This window comes from Megalops cyprinoides, chromosome 3 (assembly GCF_013368585.1).
Source record: "Megalops cyprinoides isolate fMegCyp1 chromosome 3, fMegCyp1.pri, whole genome shotgun sequence".
Classification (NCBI taxonomy): Eukaryota; Metazoa; Chordata; class Actinopteri; order Elopiformes; family Megalopidae; genus Megalops; species Megalops cyprinoides.
Window position 1 is genome coordinate 7,201,792 of NC_050585.1, and position 20,935 is coordinate 7,222,726.

At 39.7% G+C, this 20,935-nt stretch overlaps 1 protein-coding gene and 2 non-coding genes across 4 annotated transcripts; 2 read left to right on the top strand and 1 right to left on the bottom strand.

The window, feature by feature from the left end:
• The first annotated feature begins 4,189 nt into the window (after positions 1-4,189).
• trnap-cgg lies at positions 4,190-4,261 on the top strand. The gene has a single exon. It is a non-coding gene; the product is annotated as a tRNA-Pro (tRNA).
• A 477-nt stretch (positions 4,262-4,738) lies between these two features.
• On the bottom strand, positions 4,739-4,810 carry trnap-agg. Its single transcript has one exon. It is a non-coding gene; the product is annotated as a tRNA-Pro (tRNA).
• A 1,080-nt stretch (positions 4,811-5,890) lies between these two features.
• mpzl1l (myelin protein zero-like 1 like) lies at positions 5,891-18,028 on the top strand. 2 transcript variants are annotated; one of them, XM_036524641.1, is made up of 6 exons: positions 5,891-6,065; positions 9,374-9,543; positions 11,085-11,298; positions 12,975-13,104; positions 16,950-17,055; positions 17,833-18,028. In XM_036524641.1, the coding sequence occupies exons 1-6, from the start codon at positions 5,993-5,995 to the stop codon at positions 17,932-17,934; spliced, it is 795 nt and encodes a 264-aa protein (XP_036380534.1). In that variant the 5' UTR covers positions 5,891-5,992; the 3' UTR covers positions 17,935-18,028. The 2 variants fall into 2 exon arrangements, with proteins under 2 accessions (XP_036380534.1, XP_036380535.1); XM_036524642.1 differs by lacking the exon at positions 16,950-17,055 and having other exon boundaries at positions 17,833-17,913.
• Positions 18,029-20,935: the final 2,907 nt, after the last annotated feature.

Below are 20,935 nucleotides of genomic sequence, written 5' to 3' on the forward strand. Positions count from 1 at the left end.
AAGGATGTCACACAGATACTCATAAATTATATTATTGGAAGATGGAGGTTGATATAAACAAACAATAATTTGGAGAAAGTGTAACATTTAACCTGATATATGGATTTCAAATGTTTTTTTGCTTCCTGAGAACAGCTTTCTGGAAATTGTACAGAATAGATGTGCTTAAAAAAATGTAATAAAACAACTCTTGGCAAAAGAGGAAGTGAAATCATATCCTTCATATTCTTATGAAATGTGATTCTGCTCTAACCTGTTCAGGAAATACTTCTACTGTGAACTCCCCATGTAAAACCACAATCTCAATTCCATAGTGAAGAGGAAAATGTAGTTCCTTGAAAGCGCAGCAGCTAAGGATAATGTACATGTTGTTACATAGTGGGAATCTGTGAGCTTTAAAGCCAAAGTTAAGTTGTATAAGCAGAATGCCATACTAGTCCACAATAATACATGGATCCAGTGTTTATTATTTGTAACACATACAGAGGAGAACATTACATTACATTATTGGCATTTTGCAGGCGCTCTTATCCATCAACTACAGGCATTTTTTCTTTTTATAATGCTATCAATTTTTGCAGCTGGATATTTACTGTGGCAACTGTGGGTTAAGTACCTTGCCCAAGGGTACAGCAGCAGTGCCCTGTGGGGAAATGAACCAGCAACATTTTGGTTACAAGCCCTGCTCCTTAACCACTATGCTACACTGCCACCCGCAGAAAACATGAGCATGGTGTCAACCTTCAAATGTATTCACCAGCACCACACTCTCCTGGTTTGAGTTCTACCTCACAGGTAGCTCCTTCAAGGTACCTTGCAGGGGTGGCGTATCAAAGTCACATTGGCTAACCACTGGTATACCTCAGGGATCAGTGCTTGGCCCCCTCCTCTTCTCACTGTACACAATCTAACTGGGCCCAATCAGTCAGGCACTCGGCTTCTCCTACCACTGCTATGCCAATGACACTCAGCTCTACTTCTCATTCCATCCTGATGACTCCACAGTCTCAGAACAAATCTCTGACTACCTCTCAGACATCTCAGCTTGGATGAAGGAACGCCACCTTCAACTTAACCTATCTAAGACAGAGCTCCTCATCATCCCAGCCAGCCAATCCATTCAACACGACATCACCGTATAGCTAGACTCAACGACACTAATTCCATCTAAGGCCTGCAAGGAACCTGGGGGTAGTGTTTGATGACCAGCTAATCTATAAGGACCACATTGCAACAACAGCCAGGTCATGCAGATTTGCACTGTACAACATCTGGAAAATCAGGTGCTACCTATCTGAGTATGCTGCAAAACTCCTTGTCCAGGTTCTTGTCATCTCAAGACTGGACTAGCGTAATGATCTCATGGCTGGCCTTCCTGCACGCACCATTAAGCCTCTGCAATTGATACAAAATGTGACTGCACGTCTGGTTTTCAGCCAGCTGAAGAGGACCCACCTTACACCTCTCTTTGTCTTGTTCCACTGGCTCCATGCAGCTGTCCGCATCAGGTAATAAGGCCTTGTTGCTTGCGTTCTGAACAACCAACAAAGCTGCACCAACCTACCTGAACGCACTATTACAAGCACTCTTCTACCGAATGGTGTCTGGTGGTCTCATCACACTGCGGCACAAAATCACTATCCAGAACTTTCTCTGCCTTTGTCCCTCGATGGTGGAATCACCTTCCACATGTCATCCGTTCTGCCGAATCCCTCACTATTTCTAAGAAACATCTGAAGACACAGCTCTTCTGCACTCACTTGAATCACTACCAGCTAGTGATGTGTAGTTCGTGAACAAATCTTTTTGAACGAATCTTTGAGGTGAACTGAGTGTACTGAATCGCTAGTCTAAAAGATTTGTTCCTTCCTCTTTGCAAACATGCGTGCTGATTAGCTGGCATAGCAGCTATAACCCTCCCTCCAGTGGATATTAGCTATGCGGTCTGTCCATGAAGCAGCCTATCACAAAACAGCAGTATTGTTCTGTATCTGCAGTACGTTCATGATGACAACTAGCCAATGGCTGAAATGATAAAACAATGCTGGGACAATGCAAAAGATCCGGTGACTACGAAGACTCTAAGCTCCCGCTACTGACCTGATGTACTGTTGACAAGTTCTCAGTACAACGGTTCCTTCAGACTCAAAAGATCCGGTGACTACGAACACTCTAAGCTTCCCCTACTGACCTGATGTACTGTTGACAAGTTCTCAGTACAACAGTTCCTTCAGACTCCAAAGATTAACTGACTATGCTGACGAGTTCCCAGTACACAGTTCCCAGTTCCGTTCCGCTCAAAAGAGTCACTGACTATGAAGATCTGGTGACTACGTGTTGGCAGAATCGCTGCTACCAGCTAAAGTAATTTCTTATGTCCTAAACCGTTTTCCATTAAAAATGTAATGGTTTAATGCACGTGTCTCTACCAGCTAGCAGGGACTTTGTCAGGCCAACTATTGGAACTTGGTCACGCAGCACTTCTAATATTGTGACTCCAAGTTTTACAGTGTACTTTAAAGTGCTAGACATGCTGCTTGTTTCTGTGTAAAATCAAGGAGACTAGCTAGGTGGCAGACAGATACACTGTATGGACAAAAGTATTCAGACGCCTGACCATTACATTATAATGACATTGTATTCAAATACATACACTTTAATATGGAGTTGGTCCCCCTTTTGCAGCTATAACAGCTTCCACTCTTCTTTCCACAAGAAGTGTTTCTTGAGTGGAGAAACACAAGAAGTGTTTTTTTTCAGTGGAGTGTTTCTGTAGGAATTTGTGCCCATTCATTCTGTAGAGCCTTTATGAGGTCAGGCACTGATGTTGGATGAGAACCCAAAGGTGCTCGATGGGGTTGAGGTCAGGGCTCTGTGCGGGCCAGTCAAGTTCTTCCACACCAAACTCATCAAACCATGTCTTAATAGTCCTTGCTTTGTGCACTGGGGCACAGTCATGTTGGAACAGAAAAGGGCCTTCCCCAAACTGTTGCCACAAAGTTGGAATCATAGCATTGTCCAAAATGTCTTGGTATGCTGAAGCATTAAGATTGCCCTTCACTGGAGATAAGGGGCCTAGCCCAAACCCTGAAAAACAGGTGTGGCCAAATACTTTTGTACTATAGTGTATGTCGACAGGTTTCATACGGAATACGGTACTTTTCCTTTAGCGATACATATTCATTCTTGCCACAAGAAAACTTTAGATAATCTTACAATAGTTCTTGAAACAAATAACCCGTGTTAGTCAGACGTTAATCCCCCACTATACAAACACAGTTGCCAGTAAATATTCTTGATTAATTAACAGTGAACAACACATCCGCATTGAATGCGTAGTGGCTAAACGTGGTGCGTTGGTGGCGCAAACGTAGACCAGCTGAACTTTCACCGGCGGTTTCGCAATATCACTCGATGACGTCAGTCGCAGAAAATTGGGTGATGGAGATGTATCATATTTCTTTAACAAGATGGCGGACAATGCCCAAAATATAAGTAAGAAAGAAGAAATGGCCGTGCGTTTGCGGCAATAGGAGCTGATAAGCAACATGGTTGTGTTTTCTGAATACCATTACAAAGCTTAAACATATGTAGGTCTGCTTTCTACCATTATGAAATAAATGCATGCCAGGAATCCGTCATCTTCATTTATCTTTAACTGCCGCATTGCTCTGAAAAGTTGCATTTCATGTGAAGTTACGTTAGCTAGCTGATTGCAATATGTTTTACCGCTGCAGGCTGGGCGAATTGCGCCGAGAGAGGGTCATTTCTGTCGTTAGCAAAATTACGTTAAAGTTTAAGAGGCTTGAATAGCATTTTGCGGCACTCTGTAAGACACGGTTGCGGAGAATGCCGCTATGGGGAAATCGACTCTTTGATAACAGAAAACGTATACAAAAAACATAAGGAAGTATGGGGGTTGGACAATATACGATTCGCTATGGATACATTGGTTTTCGCGAACGTTAACGTTACTCGTTGAGTTCTAGGTATGTTAAGTTAGCTAATTATCCGTTTCCTGTAATAGACCTTTTTGGCTCCTTCATTAATAAGTCAGCAAATTCAACAAGCAGCACTTTTACCTAGTAAGTTAACTCGGTAATGCATCATTATACAAATATAACTCGTATGTTACATACGTCCAATATGTTACTAGTAAAATAAGAGCGCATGCGATCTGCACTGCAGTGGCTCGTTGGTCTAGGGGTATGATTCTCGCTTCGGGTGCGAGAGGTCCCGGGTTCAAATCCCGGACGAGCCCGGTTTTTCTTTAGTCTATCTAATTTTTTTATATAGTAGGTGCTACAAAAGACGGCTTTCTTGCAAATACCAGTGCTTGACATTAAAGGTAACACTGACTTGAATGTGGAGGGAATTAAATAATCATGTTATACTTTCTTTCAAGAATGGCACTCATGGCTTATTGTTTGTGCAGCTAATTCCCATACCCTATTGAATACAGTTTTAAGTAGCTCTGGAAAAGAGCGTCTGCCAAATCAAAGTCAAGTCAAAGTCAAATGTAAAGGTAAATGCATAACCTCGTTTACCCAGCTAATTTATACCCAAAATCACTGCCGGGAGACAGGGCTACATATAAATGGAAAATGTAAGACGCAAGGCATGGTCTGACCAGCGAATATAAACCACAATATATACAATCCTATGACACATTGCATTGAATAGATAGACAGATAGCGTGACTGACAGAAAGGGAATAACGTTAAAATCGCGAAAAGATGGGCTCGTCCGGGATTTGAACCCGGGACCTCTCGCACCCTAAGCGAGAATCATACCCCTAGACCAACGAGCCACGCTGTAAAATGTGTGCAGGTAATTCTTTCGAACTTCTTCCTACAGGTTTTTGCTTTGCATTCATATATGCCGAGCCATGAACGTTCACCCACATTATAGCAAATGCTTATTTGTCTTGCACTTTGCAAAAAACCTTTGTATTTAGTATATCCATGTTTGGCATTGCTATTGTCATACAGTGGACTGTATTATTGCATGAAACATGCATTGCTTGAAACTAGGTGGCTTTCTGATCATTGCCCGGTAGATCATACACTTTCGACTTCCAAACTGAGAAAAACTCCTTGATGGGGTTTAGAAATGGTAAATTGAGAGTACAGAGTATCTTATTCCGTCTAATTTAGAAATGTCGACTCGCTGCTAACTATTTTTCACATAAGCTTTTAGAACCATCATTTAAGTATGGTGTGGCATATCAATTAAGAGATAGGGGTATTCCTGAAAGAAATAAGAATTAGATGTTCAGAACAATTTCATATGAAATGTGATTTTAATTGAAGGAATCGAATTTCAAAAATTGAAAAGGCGAAAAAGATTTTATTTTTCGGTGTAACATGAACCAATTAAAGTTTAGGTTTTGCTGATTTGTTTAGTATGTTTTAGGGAAAAAAAAGATTTTCAAATCAGTTTAGTCTTTAATGTTTTGAAAAAATGTGATAAAAATGTAAAAGAAGAAAAGTCAGGAGGGTGACCGTAAGAATAAGTCTGCTCGTTTGAGACGAAACCATGACAATGCACAACCTTCTCCTACATCATAATTTAGCACTTTCCATTTATTAATTTGGACTATAAACTATACTGGTAAAAGATGTTAGGCAGACGGTGATTATCATAAATTCCCTTACGACCCCAAAAATTCACCTAACTTGTCACCCTAAAGAAATCCGTAATTTCCAAAATATCCCAGAATCTAACATACAAGTAATTGATCTGGCAACCGTGTAAATGCACCACGATCGTAATATGGGTTGACTGACATGTGTACGAGCCTGTAGGGCTGGGGGACGCGCTTACACCGCAAGCACCAATTGGAGCGTTGTGGCGGGTCTTCCTGTGGAAATGCAGGAAGCGAGCGAGGGAAGATAGGACGATAGCTAAGCTAGCTAGTTGGCTAACGACATTAAAGGAGTGCAAGAAGTACAACAAAGAGCAAATATTATTTTAATACACACCCTTGAGAATGGTGATCAGATTAAAAAATACTGCGCATTTGTACAAGATGTTGTTTGGATGTGCTGTAGTTCTTCTTTTCGGTAAGATATCACCTTTCTTTGATGTTTAATGACACGCAAGAGGCATTTGAACGAGGGCGCAAATGAAGAAGGCGTCTGGTTAGCCAGCTAGCTAGTCTGGATAGCTAGCTGGCTAATTAGCTAGTTAGCTTATACAGTGAATCGTGGTTGGCTAATGTCTTGTTAGGTCCTAATCATCTACCTAGTTATCAACTTTAATGTCAGATGTTTCGTGTGCTTCTGGGAGATGGTTAACGTTAGCATGTTAGTGTGTATGTGGAAGAGTGGTCTTTATATACAAGCGAGGTAAATAACGTTACCTGTTTTCTTGAGGCGGTGCAGTGGCTCGCCTGCTTTATAAGAGATTGCAGATTTCTGTTTGGCTAACCCGGTGTATTTTATTGCCATTAATCTAAGTGGGTAGAAGGTTACAGCTAACTAGTTAGTTACCCTAACACTCTCGTAGCATGTACAAGTCTGTATAGCTAGCTAGCTATCTTATCATGTCTATCTAGGTTTGGGTATGGTTATTTAAGCAGAAATAGTTAAGTATTTCGCTTGTTTACCATAGGGTGTGTGTAGTCCTATCACGTGTTAACCACTTCCTTGATTTTTAATCTGAAGTGTGATTCCTGTTAAAGATTGTGCCGTTATTTATACACAAAACCAAACGCGTTTGAAGGCTATCCGGTATTTATAAGTAACTAGCTAATTTAGGTAATATGAATTATTTAGTTATCTAGCGAATTGCATCTTCAACCAGCATTTGAGACTCACGCACTTTCAGATTTGCTTTCGGGTTGATTGTGGGCTCACAGTGATTCATTTAAACAAATCAGAAATGTAGCCTTCGGCATTCAAGCTCACATTCAGAAGCTAAATTACCTAGATGTCGAATTTAGTTTGAATTGTGACATAATTTGTGTGTTCACGTCCTAAATCTGTGTAAAGTGGTTGCCTACATATCGTTACAAGCCATGAGTCTGAACTACCAATCAATACCAGTGAGCTCTAAGGCTCCGGAATTCATCGCAGGTTGTCTGCATGTTGTCAGATGGTTTTCATTAACCTTTTTAATGAGTTAGTATGCCAAAGAGCTGAGTAGAATCTGTGAGAGAGAGTGTGTGTTCTTGTCCAACAGCAGCAGGAGTCAGACTTACACGTAGATTATGACGTAGTTCCAACAGAAATTACTGAAAAATTGAATCAATACACACCCATGATTCATAATTCCTTGTTTAGCTTTATTTCCTGACATATTGTGACCCAAGCAAGCAATGACAACCAAAATGATTGTCAGTATGATACTTATGTTTCAAAAACTACTGGTAAATGAGGTCCTGAACATGGGATGTGGTTAGATGAATGATTTCAGTCTATTTGGAAACTATCTGAAGTGAATCTGAGACTGAAATGTATGAGGCACATTTAATTTGAGAGTGTTAGTGAAGGGTGTCCAAATCAGAATCAGGATCAAGAATTAAGATGTGAAATACCAGGTATTTTATCGTGATAAAATGACTGCACTCTATGTATGATAATCACCAGGATTACCCTTTTTTCTAGAGTCCCCTTCAAGCATGTGAGGTAGCACGCAGTGATATTTTGTATCAGGAACAAAACTTGGGAAAGCTGAAAGTGATTTTTGGATATTGATGATCAATAAATAGTTCTAGCAATTAAATAGGTTAATGAGAGGATGTTTGGTGAAATTAAAATATTTTGTTTCGTTTTAAATCTTGCTTCCTGGCACTCAGGTTTGTCAGTGGAGGCATTTTTCACCACTTAAGTGTTATTCATCATTGGTTTGATGAAAATAACTGTTTTCCTCATTTGTTGGCCTGTGAAGATTCACTGTGGATTTGTTCTTTAAACCTGCAATATGTCTAAAAGTGTTGCTGTCTGTATATACAGCTGAATAACGTGGAGTCTCACAAAGGTCAGCATTGACCAGCTGTATTCCAAAGTGGTGGTCATTTGAGTCCAGAATTATTTCAGAAGCCAACTGTATGTGACAAGAGCTTTAAAATGGTAGTCTGTCACCCACCAGATACTACAACACTGAAAATACTTTACCATTGCTAGGCCTACAGATTCAGTCAAATAATCCCTAGAATATATCCATAGTGTCCAGAGTCCAGTGTGCTCCTTCAGAGTGTGCAAGATGGATGGTAAGGTAGATGGCTAAACTTATATATTCATGTGAAAGCTTTTTTTCCAGCCACTCCATACTGCCTAAATGTTTTTGTCAAGTGTTTGCGAAGAGGTGAGGTGTGACTTTGGAAGTGTGAGATTATTTTCCAAGATTGTATCTGTTAATCAGTGCTGAATTGCTGGGATTTTCTCTGGCATTTATTTGGTATATCTACAAAATAAAAGAAAAAACACAAGGTTATTATTAACCAGTCTGAGTGTTGATTTGAGGGTAAAGCACCTTCTCAGTTTTATAATTCCAAAGTGGACACAACTTTGAACATCAGATGGGGTACACACAGTGCGGCTGCTTAAATTGCTGCTGCTCTTTCAAGCATTCCAGGCTGACGCTGTGTGAGATTGTTGTGTTTGTCTCTGTGTGATTATCACAATAACTGTACTGGAAGCTGTTTTGAAAACTGAGTTTTCATTAATGTTACTCAAGATTAAAGAAAGTTTTCTTTAATCATGGTTCTGTTTTCTTTAACCTTACTCAAGCAGTTTATTTGTGTGTCCACATCTGAAGAATGGGTAGGAAAAGTGTCCAGTTATTTGTTTTTTTGCTGCCTCAGCATGTCTTTCACTCTTCTGTCACCTTCCTCTCACTTCTCTGACGCGGAGAATATTCAGTTGAAACAGTTGTTGAAAACAGGCGTTAGATTGGGTTTTTTTGCAGCGGCTGAACCACCCCTTTGGGTGTGTGTGAGTTGCAGCAGTTAATTGTCATGTGGCCAGTGAAGTTTCAGGGCAAACATCACCCCCTGCTCTTTTTAGGAAGATGATTACAACTTTCTCAGGTAAGAAAGTGCTTGTCTGCATAAAGCATCTTTTGCGGTGGGTTTGCATATAGCCCTGGAGGTGAAAGAGCGTTCCTGAGTGTCTCGCTGCTAATCACTGGTTGTATAATTTGTAAGTGTGTAAGACTAAACTGCAAAAGCATGCTGAAGTGCTAAACGCACAACTGAAATTGGCATGTAATATATTGTAGCCCCATAATAATTCTACTGCCAAGACGACAAGACTAACACTGTCCATGTACTGTTTGTAATGTTAAGAATTTCTGATGTTATTAAGTGTATAAAAAACAAATTACTGTTGTATTCTTCATCGCATGTTTTTTTTTTTTTTTCATACAGCTTCATTTCCGGCTGCTGCAATAGATGTATACACAGATTCTGAGCTGTTAGTAGAGAATGGAACCACAGGGACACTCCAGTGCACCTTCAAATCGAGGGAAGTTATCAGCAGCGGTGCGTCTGTGTCCTGGACATTTCTTGCGGAGGGATCAAACGCCTCCCCAATCACGGTAAGGCATCAACATGTTATTCCCCTTGCAGTGAGTGGGACTTCCTGTAGCAGCTCCCCATATTTCCTCCAAGGAACACTCTGAATTTATGTCTTCCTTTCTCAGTCGCTCTTACAGGCTTCAGTTTTCAATTGACTGCACTCCACTGAATGTTTCTGTAATATATGTGCCACTGAGATGCTCTGCAGTGTGTTACTCAACAGGTAGGAAACATTTCACACTGGGTAAGTTATCACCAAGGCAAAGTACCGCAGAGAACAGCCAGGGGTACCATTTGAGGTATACCCTTCAGACTACTGCTTCCTCACCTCTTTCTACTCCCTTTTAAACTTTGTGGCTTTCTGTCAGTTATACACTCTGTATCTGTTGGTCTTGTCCTGTATGATATAGTGATATCATACAGTGAGCTGCATTCAGAATTTTGCAGCAAATGTTTTACACACAGGGAAACTTTTTTTTTTAAGCAGAGAATATAATGATAGCAGATGAGGCTTTTTAAGCAGAGGATGTAGTGTTGGTAGACATTTCACAGAAGTACTTCAGCTTCTTTTCTTTTTTTGAACTTTGAACTCATTGCTGTTTGGAGCAGTATCATCAAGCTGTGACAGGAAGTTGCCAACAGTGGTACTGTTCTGTCACCATGTGTTCAGCAGTCTTGTAAAAATAATCTTTTTGGCTGTTTGAGAGAGAATTTGAATCCTAAGCAACTCAGCCCTCTGACAGTGTCTCCAGTGGTGAGTGTTTGTGAGTCACTTACGATACCATTTTCATTGTGTGTTGGGAAACATCGTCATGACGGATTAAGTGCGCGGGAATTTCCCAACTGTTTTTTTTAATAACTTTGTCAACCTTCATAGTCTTGAGTGTGTGAGTGTGTGTGTGAGAGAGACGTAGAATTTTGAAGAAGTTGATTTCCTCATGCTTACCTCCTGCTTTTTGTGGGGCTGGCTATAACTAACATGACTGTGATGTCCTCCCATTTCCTCTCTCCTGAGAGAGCTATTTGGCCTATCTCAGCAGTAATGAGTGGGGCCCACCCTGCCTCACAGTATGCTTTAGGAGAGAGAGAGAGAGATGCATACACTTGCAAATCTGTAGTGAGAGTACATTTCCCAGTTCCTCTGGACAAGATCATTTATATTTAATATCCACTTTTTTAAACAGTATAACGACAAAGGATGTACTTGCTTTAACTTTTGCACAATTCTACAAGTTATTTAGTAAACAAATGCCTAGCAGCCCATGCACCGTGCTGGTATTTTTTTAACCTTTCCGTGATCTTTTTCCTGCTCGCAGCATGTGTGTTGGCAGGATGTATCTCACAGCAGGCATTAACCAAACCAGAAATATTTTACAATGTGTGTTTTTCCTTCAATTGTCTTTCCAATAGTGTTAAAGTGGTTCAAGTAAGACTTGTTTCAGTTATAGTCAGATTATGGTTTCTGCTCACAAATATATGAAAATCTGACTTTTTGTATCCCTACTGGACAAGTTAATAATGCTTGTGTTTTCCTCCAATTCTGTTACATCTCTCTGTACAGATCTTCCATTATTCTGGTGGAAAGCCTTACCCTCCAACATCTTCCCAGTTTAAAGAAAGGGTAGAGTGGATTGGAGACCTAAACAAGAAGGATGCTTCAATAAAACTGACCAAAATGCAGTTCAGTGACAATGGCACCTACGCTTGTGACGTGAAGAATCCCCCTGACATCGATGTGATGCCCTCGCGCTTGCAGATACGGGTCGTGATGAAAGGTATATTCAGCAGTTCTCCTTCCCTGTCCTCTGATTCGCGGCGTAAGAAGCCAGATTCGGACACAGCGAGGTCGTTAGGTTAATACTGCAGCTGCGTTTCTCAGCCGTGGTTCTGCAGACACGCTGTGCCGTTTCCACTCCAGCTTTGCTCTCAGTTCAGCTGAATCAAGCTCCTAGATGGTTATTGACATCATTCTGACACCCCACAATTAATCTGCCATGGAATCTTTGCGAAATGAACATTGTTGGAAGTGTATTTGTACCAGTACATTTCAAGGTAACTACCTAGGTTAAGCTTAATTGGATGGTTAAATAATTCCAGACACTTTCACACCCCATTTCAATTGCAAAGGACTTTTAGCAGGTAGCTATTAAGTGGTATAATATCCCAATCAATATTGAAATAAGAATCATTCAAACTACATTAGTTCTGTGCTGATTTTTGAGCAAGCGTATGCAGTGGGTCCTCAGGACCAGGATTGAGAAAAGCTGATTTTGAGTGTACATATTTTATGCAGCTTGTCCCATACGTATGTTTGTGCATAACTGGTTTAAGTCATTCCAATTGGATGCTATAGCCACAGTTCCACAGCAGGGTCTGTCCAGTGCCTGCCAGGGCTGTATCGTGCTTTTTGAGGTTTACACTGTTTTTGCCAGGCCTCCAAGGGCCCTGGAGCAGGGCTAAACTGGAACTTCAAGCCTTGTTGATGCCTGCCTCCGTGCCCTGATCCTTCAGTGGCCCAGCTGGCACAAGGGAGGGGTTGTGGCTTAAGGTGGGCTTGTAGCTGCTGTCAAGTTCCCAGAATTTTAAACTATAACTGTCTGCATTTTTATTCAGTGTGTGGTGAAATTTGTCTTTTTTGTTTGTAGAAATGTGTTTGGGTTTCATGTGCTGATAAAATCAAATCGTAGTTTCATAAAGATGGCAGGACAATGATGTGTGTATGTAAATGTAATTACTCGTAAGATATGACACATCTGTAGTTAATAGCTAGCTATTAACTCAAGTTTAACTATCCAAAGCTATATTACTCATAGAAGAAAAGTAGTAGTAGAGTAACTTGTAACACATTTTAACTAATGAGGGTATGGCTACCTAGCTATGTCAGAGGATTTGTGAAAAGTATGTTAATTTACATTGCTAGCTACAACATCAAGTTTGAAGTTGGCTAGGTAGCTCACTGGCCTACAGGCATACATCTAGGCCTTAGTAAAGGATCTGGGCAGCATATGATGTACTACGCAGGCCAAAGGGTTCTCGATTTGGGCTGACAGTGGAAAACCCAAGGGAGCTTTTGTACCCAGCCTTTGGTATGGTGCTGTTGTCCCTGGCATGACTATGCCCTGGTAAATGTGTCCTGACTCTGCCGTGGAAATGTGGCTGTTGACTGTAATTTCTGACTGTCCTGTCATTGACCAGGCACTGAGATTACCCTGATTAAGGCTGCTGTCTGAAACGCATTGGTTTTACCAGTTAAACCATTTGTGACATTTGATTGTGAGGCCATATGTGAAAAATCAAGGCAAAGGCTGTGCTTGTTTGCTTTTGTAAGGATGTGTTCTTTAAATAGTTTTGTTTCTTCTGATGTGGCTTAAGGGGGTTTCTAGGTGTGTTGTGTATGCTCTTCTCTGTGTGGTTGCCAGATGGTTATTGTCTCTACCACTTTGTATTCCAGAGGCCCTTCCCCAGACGAACACAGCAGTCATTGTAGGAGCTGTAATTGGGGCTATCATTGGTCTAATACTCATTACAGTTGTCACCTACTTAATAATAAGGAGGCAAGAGTCCAATCACGATTATGAAGGGTAAGGCACATTTTCAGTTTTCTTTCAATTTTAGCAATTTCTTAATCTTCTGACAAGTTACAATCATAACGGAAAGTAGTCTTTATTCACATTGTCTTAAAGGTTCCAGTGCTTATTTTTGAACTGAAGTATAATGAGGTGATGACACATTTGCATGTGTGTTAATTCATGTCAATTGGTTAGAATTGCACTGTTTTATAAGTGGTTTTAAATATGGTAAAACTATAATGGTAAAACCCTGTGAAATTGCACATTTGAATTTAATGTGTATTCTATTTGGAGTGAGCATGACTTTGGTTTGGGAGAACACATTAAATTACTAAGACTTTAAAATGGTTGCCTTAAGAAGCGTACATGAAGCATCAAATTGATTTTTTTTTTTTTTTTTTAAATCAACCTGGCCTAGTTCTCGATAACCAGTAATAACATTCTGTAAGGTGAAGCTTCTGTATTGCAGAGTGGATGGTTTTCCATTTGGTGTTTCATGGTTTGGTTATTTCTTGTTACAGAAGAATTTTCTTAACATTAAACTCTTAACCTTTATCCTCCTGGTGTATGTCACTGTGGCATGAATGAAGCTAATTTTGGACAGCTGACATTAATGCTGTCTGTCTTGCATGTAACAGGGTTTATGCTGGCACCGAGCTATTTGTATTCTCTTTGAAAGCCTGTTTTAAAGGGTGTTCTTCTTTGGGGTTCTTTTGGGTGTCTGCCTCTCTGGGATTTAACCATGTCAAGTTTGCTACTAAAATGTGTGTTAGACACAAGTCAGTAATAATGGTGAAAATTCAGTTTGTCTTGCTGAATTTTCAGATGTTTGTGCAGTAGGCAGCCATGTCCTTTTTAATCCGCTAACAATGCATTGCAGTAGTCTGATCTGGATTTGGTTGGAGCGGAGCAGCCAGCTATGATGTGTCCGAGTCTTCAATGGGGCTTTTAGAAAAGATCAGCCAGCTGTAACTGGGAACTGTTAAAGGGGAAGCCTTTTTTGCCATCAAAAGTATTACAGTAATATAAAAGTCATGACATCTATTGTAAACATAAGATCGTGTACCGTTCAGTTAGTCAAAAAAATTACTGCAGCCTTGTATTTTAGTGTTAAAGTGGAATATCTATTCATAAATATAGCATGTGGAAAAATATGAAAATCTTTGAGAAATCTTTTAGCAGATAAAAATGTGCTTTGGATAGATCCCTGTGGAATTTTTGCTATGGAGAATGGAGACGGAAAAATAAAATGGGATTCAGAAATCCATGACATGCTTGTCCTTAGCACAGCCTGAGCCCTGCGTCTGGGGTTCGAAAATTGGCATCGTTCTGGCCGGGATAGGGGCGGGTAGGTCAGTGAGGGCTAGTCTGTGGCAACGCTCGCACAGGTTGTGAGGTACTCTGACAGCATTGGGGGATGTGCTCGTCATCTGTTTGGTGTCTGCCTCCTGGAGAACTGCAGGACGTGCAGGAAGAGTGGTCACACTGGCTTGCATGTGCGTCAGAGGAGTGCATGCGCCTTGCCCCTTGTCCTGCACTGCCCCTTCGATGCAGAGGTTGGGGGGGGGGGGGGGGGTCTTCACATTCAGTTGGGGTTCCCAAGTAGTTGGGTCAGAAGGAGGGGTGATAAAATATATACATACTGTAAAATGATGTAATTCCAAAAGAAATATGGAAGCTGGATCCTAATGTCCTAAAATGCAAGTTTTGAAGAAACTTCATAGATGATACAAATGTTACTTGAATGGAACTGGCTGTGTTGACTCTCCATCCAGCCAATTCACCATAATGATTTAAAGTGAGAAGCATTTCTTTAAGTTGTCAATTATACTTTAACATCGACTTACACTGGTTATCAATAATATAATTCATATTTATGATTTGCAGTCAAACAGTGACATTGTTATAGTGTATTTTTTAAATCAAGGTTGTCCCAAAGTGCTGAACATGTAGCACAGCGCATTTTCTAGAGGAAATTAGAAAACCCAGGGTCTATTTTTTTTTAAAAAAAGGAAAATTTCAGGCCCTAGGAAGAAAAAAAAAAAACTGAAGTCACTTTGATTGTGAATTTCAGAATATCCTTTTGTCAAATTTTCCATGTATTTCTAGGTGTTATCAGCCATATGAATAAAAATCAATGGAGAAATGGAACTCTGGAATCAATAAATCTAAAAACAGAAAATAATTAAATAGGCCTATTTGGGTGAGAGAGGACATTTACTGCCTGAATCAGGATGGATATCAAATGGATATATGCTGTGTAAACAGTATTTACCACTCACACTTGACGTCATAGAACTTGCTGTTGGCAAGAACACCTCTCCTTCCAATATATACAGTGGATATAGTGAGATTCTAAGGTGTTGGTGTTTAGTAACTGTTTATGTGTTTTGCTGTGTTGTCAGTCAGCTACTTAATCTTACTAGTTTATATTTTGGGAGATGAAAGGGACTTATCAATTAAATATTTAACATCATTTAACTGTTTAAGATTGCGCTATGTGTACTGCTAAATTAGCTAGCATGTGTACTTTGTGTTACTAGTGAAAGATGTCCATTTTCTTGGAGAGCTTCAAGTAGTGAAACAGGCATTTAACTGAAGTATTTTGGCGAGCTACAGCATCTTGGTCACCATAATATGGTGATGTGCAGCTTTTAAGGTTGTGTGTAGCTAACCAATGAGAAACAAAGTATCGTAGAAAGTTATACACATTTAATGTTCTCTAGTACGGTGTCTCATACTTAACACGGTGTGGATGCAAGCGGGCAGTAGTAAGATTCCCATAACAGTCCCCGAGTTGGTGGTTAAAAAAGTGCTATGTTAAGCTTGGCTTTTCATCTAATATTAACTGCATTGTCTGACTGTCTTGTCTGCCACTCATTCATTAACAAAACTCATCTCGACGTCATGCTTTATATTCTCTAACAAACCTGCACCTGTTTTTGCAGCGCTGTGGGGAACGCCTGGGTAAAAAAAAGTGTTCAATCATTGAATTGTGCTCACAAGTCATTCAAATTGTGAAGTCTTTTGGGAACAAAATTCCACTCGCAAAATTCAAGCATTCACAGACCTACAGATTCAGAGTGAAACTTGAGAATATTTTCGATTTCAGATTGAATTCTCAGAAACTGTGTCAGGTGGTGAAAAAAATGTTTGTAATGTGTTTGCATTCGAGTGATGCAAGACTTAAGGTATTTTTTTTTTTTTTTACACATGAAACAGGATAGCAGTGAAGTGATCACATTGAAAACCAGTTTGTTTTCCCATTATCTAAGCACAATAACGTACACGTAAGGCTTATCAGGTGCTGTGATCATGTCACTGTCAATTGGGCAAAGTGATGGGAATGTAGTGTTATTTTTATGGAAGTGGCTGATCAAAAGTTTCACCTGTGGTTGGTTCACATTTGGCTGCAGTATTAGTATAAACCAATCTTCAGACTAATCAATCAATCAATCTTTCAGAACTGTGAAGTCTACCATCTTATCTTAGTTTGGGCACCAGTGAAGAAACTACTGTGAGACAAACTGCTAGCTATCCATGTGATTTATCAGTGTTCTCTATATGTGCTTGCCTTATTTCAGTGTTAGTGTTACCATCCAGGAACGGGTGGTGATTGTGTTGCTGCGAAGTGTACACCCTGTCATATGTGGGATGTCATTGTGTTCATCTCTCACTGCATTTGTCTCTCTGTGTCTGTTTTTTGTGTGTGCGTGTGTGTGTGTGTCCGTGTCTGTGCCATCCATCTGCGCCCGCCAACGCTTGCTTGCCACGCAACCCCTCAACCATGTATATTAAATGCGTCACCTGAACCCCAAACCCTGTACCTGCCCAAATTAAAAAAAAAAACAAACTAGCTGCACCTCCACTGAGAGTATCAGTTCACAAGCAACGCGACTGGGGAAGAAAACGGAGTCCAGCTCGGAGGGTTCGAGATGTAGCAGCCCATCCGCCCCTGTTCAGGTAGGAGCTGGGAGTGCAAAACATCTGCTGTCAACCCCCTACCCCCCCACCCCCACCAAAAAAATCTTTTAAAAGGTATATGTGTATGTGTACATACATATATATGCGTCATACTTCACTCTTCACTCATTGCCATTAGTTACTGTTCAGTGTGCAGACTCCCTTTTCTTTCAGTGCAGGATTTGATCCTGGACAGGGGCTGTGAGATGTCTTTTCCTGGTTTCTTTGCTTGTTTTGTTTGAGTTCGGTGACGTGTTGGGGCAGGCCTTAGAAGGCAGGCCCTGGGATGAGCTGAAACCTTGTTTGTCGTGCATTTCTGAAGCAGCTGTGGCCTGAGGACAGCGTGCACAATGCAGAACTTTGACAGTGAGGTGTTTGACAGGGAAGGTAGCGTGACTTTGCATTGTGTGTGCTAGACAAGCCTGCTCAGTGTTTTACTTTTGTATAGAGGGCTTGGATTCAAACGGGAATTCCTACCTTAACCAATTACTATATAGAACTCTGTTCATGATTTTTTCCCCCCCATTTTTGTTTTTGTTTTTTTTTTCTGTGACTGTGCTGCACAGCAGAGGGCACTGTAAGCTCTTTTCTCCACGATGTTTACAGCGTGAAACATTATTACCACACAGTACAATGATAAAATGTGTTTTCTGCTTTTCATCTCAGCATTGAGCGGTATTGCTTGAGCAAAGGCTGATGAAAAGTAAGTACAGTGGATCGCCATCTGATGATTTCCCACCCCCTCCCCCATCCCCCCCCATCCTATTCCTTCAACAGGGACCGGTGATATACGCACAGCTTGATCACTCAGGCAGCAAGAGTGCAAACTCATTCCACAAGATGGATCCGGTGGTTTATGCTGATATTCGTAAAAACTAGACGGTGAAACTGGAGACCGGAACAAGGACTAGGGGGCAGTGACCTGCTCTCCTCTGGATTCCTGGGTTTGTGAATAAATGTTTTTTTATGTTCAGTTTTTCAGTTTTTTATTATTACAAAATCATGCATGTCCATCTATCTCAAATGTGTACAGACCTGTTTAAAGAAATACTGGATATTAAACACTAACACATGAAAATGCTATATTGTACACACTCCCAGTTTAACCAAGTAGTTATTGGCAGTGTGAAATCATTTAATGTAGAGTCTGGCTTTGCAGTTATAGACTTTTTTTAGATTTGATCAATGTAGCCTCTGTGGGATATACAATAGATTCAATAGATATTTACATCAGTGGTACCTTGATCTAATTTTTCTGGTACATAATTATAACGAGAAGTTGATTGCTCCTTTTCTCTAGATTCTGACATTTAAAGATAATTATCTTAAATCATAAATCATGACTGAAACACTGCCTTATCCATATGTATAAAAGACTAACTGCCTAAGAAAACATGCAATTTGGCCTACATGACTGAAAGAGCCAACTGAGGACTTTTTAAACAAGGTTGTATTGTACAGAAAAATATATTTGCATGTAATTTATTAACTAACAAAGTCAAGTAATAATCAGGATAGATGTTGGTTTTAAAAGATGTGATATAGATAATGTAGATAATGTGGGTATAAAAATATCAGAACACGGTTTATTTTAAGCAGTCTTAACTATTTGTGCCACAATTCATAGGTCAGATATTTTAAATATTTTGCCATGGATTTTTTGTGCCTTTTTTGTTTGCCACTGTTCACCCTTAAACTGACATTCTTGAAACTACATGTATGACACAAAAGGGATTTTGAGATTAAGTTGACTTTCACATATCCAAAGGAACCTGTTTAGCAGCACGAATAAAGTCTGATAAGTGTGGTAGGTCTGTATAGTTATGGAGGAAAATGCATGTTAGAGCAATATTTGCTGAAACAGATCCTTTAGGACCAGGTGGATGTTTGACCCTCAAGCATGGTATCTAACAAAGTTGGCATAGCTCTTGAATGGGTCTGTTTGAAACTTCAAACAAGTAAATTTTCTGTATATTTTAAATTCTTTATAAATCAGGGTTAAAAGGTGCAAACCAGTGTGCTTTTTCATACTGAGCCTCCCATAATGTCTTAAACATCTGTCTTTTCGATGTTAATTTTACATCTTCCATTTCCCAATGTTTGCATTCTGGGGTATAGTTACTTATTTAAATGCCTTTTAAATTTCCTTTTTAAGACGGCATACCTTAAGATGACCTTAATTGATATTTCAAATGATTCAAAAAATGCTGGACCTTTTACTGTGTCCTGTGTCCTGTGCTAGTAAGTGTTTATTATGTGAGTAGTTATTGCTTTTTATTACAAAGTAATATCACAAGTAACATGCTTAAGCAGTTTAACTGGTGTCGAAGTCTGAATGAGTGCAGTTTACGGTAACCATTCCACTGTTACAGTATGTTTTACCACACATTGAATTGTAAAATGAGTTGTATTTGGGCTGTTTTGTAAATGTGACTCTTGTCATGTATGTTGTGCTTGCTTAAATATCATGTATTGCAAAACAATCTGCACTATGTACTGCATATCAAAGATGACAAGTACTACATGTTCTTTTGTTAATAGAAATGTTTCCTGCTCTTTGTTCAATGTCTTAAAACTGGAATGTAGTAAAATTAGTGCCTTTTTTGCATTTCATCTACTAACTTAAACACCTGTGCTTATTATGCCAAGGAATCATGGTTATTTTCTGTTATTGTGTGTGCTTTTTATATACATATATGAAAACAGCTCCTGTATCTGATTGTTCTAATTTTATATAAAAGCCATTCCTGACTTTGTGCTGGGTTTTTTTAAATAGAATTTGACTTATACTAATGATTTGGGACAAAAATAGCGTTGGATCTACTCTTCAAAAGAGTGTATGACATGGCAGTAGAATCACCAGAAATATTTAACCAACCATGCCTCTACCAAATGTGGAAAGTTGTTGGCCACAGGAGGGCAGTAAATTATACAGTTTTAAGTCACCTTGACTAGAGAGCAGAAAGACCAACTGACATTCATAATTTAGGCATACAGATTAAAATGTACCAATAGACTGAAGTTGGAGGTGTAACGCATGAGTTTGCTCTGGGTACTATTTTATCCTTATCCTTGTATTTATGTATGTATGAGTATGCGTACACTATGAGAACGGGTAGGGTCATTATACCTGTCTTAGAAATAAAACACTTAAAATGTCCAGTAGACTTTTCCTGTGGAATACTGTCCCTTCATGTTCTATGTGCACATTAACATCATAAATCTTTATGAGTAATAGTGTGTTTGAAAATTGCTTTAGTATGAAATGCCCACTGAAGGAGCTACTTCTAAAGACAGTCTAATGGCTACTTAGCTCAAAGGTTACGGAACACTTTTAAAACAATGGGTGCTATCAGCTGGCTGCAAGAAGGTAAGGATGGAAGAACAAGGTTTCAGGAGCCAACAACTGGATAATGCTGTAATGGACTATTTGTGAATCCATAGTTTGAGCCAAAAGTAGCTAGTTACTATGTGTAGTAGTAGTAGCTAACATTACCCTCCAAAACAATGAAGACTGAATGAATAAAATGACAATTGGCATCAGCTTGTAGCACTTCTGTGCAGACCCACTGATCTTTTGTCTGTGGATGGCTTATGGTGCTTGAGCCACAACTATCAGCTTATTCACTTTCTGGGTAGCTAAGTAGCCATTGCTATTAATTTATAAAGACTTTGTAGTTACACAAACATTTTAATAATACTTGGCAAGCTATCATTTTTTTTCTGCCTCATGAAATTCATATTAAAGTGGTTTGTCTCATAGCCAAGTAGTTGTTCTAATTAAAGATCTCTGCATTAATGTAAAGCTGCATTAATGATTTACATTATGTTATGCATTGCTCTACAATAAGAGCTTAATCAAATGCCAAAGCAGCCAGTG

Excerpts from the sequence above, each read along its gene's own strand:
- mpzl1l (XM_036524641.1), top strand. The coding sequence starts at position 5,993 with ATGGTGATCAGATTAAAAAATACTGCGCATTTGTACAAGATGTTGTTT. Across the intron at positions 11,299-12,974 it reads GATACGGGTCGTGATGAAAG|AGGCCCTTCCCCAGACGAAC; the intron begins GTATATTCAGCA and ends TTTGTATTCCAG. Across the intron at positions 17,056-17,832 it reads GCCCATCCGCCCCTGTTCAG|GGACCGGTGATATACGCACA; the intron begins GTAGGAGCTGGG and ends TTCCTTCAACAG.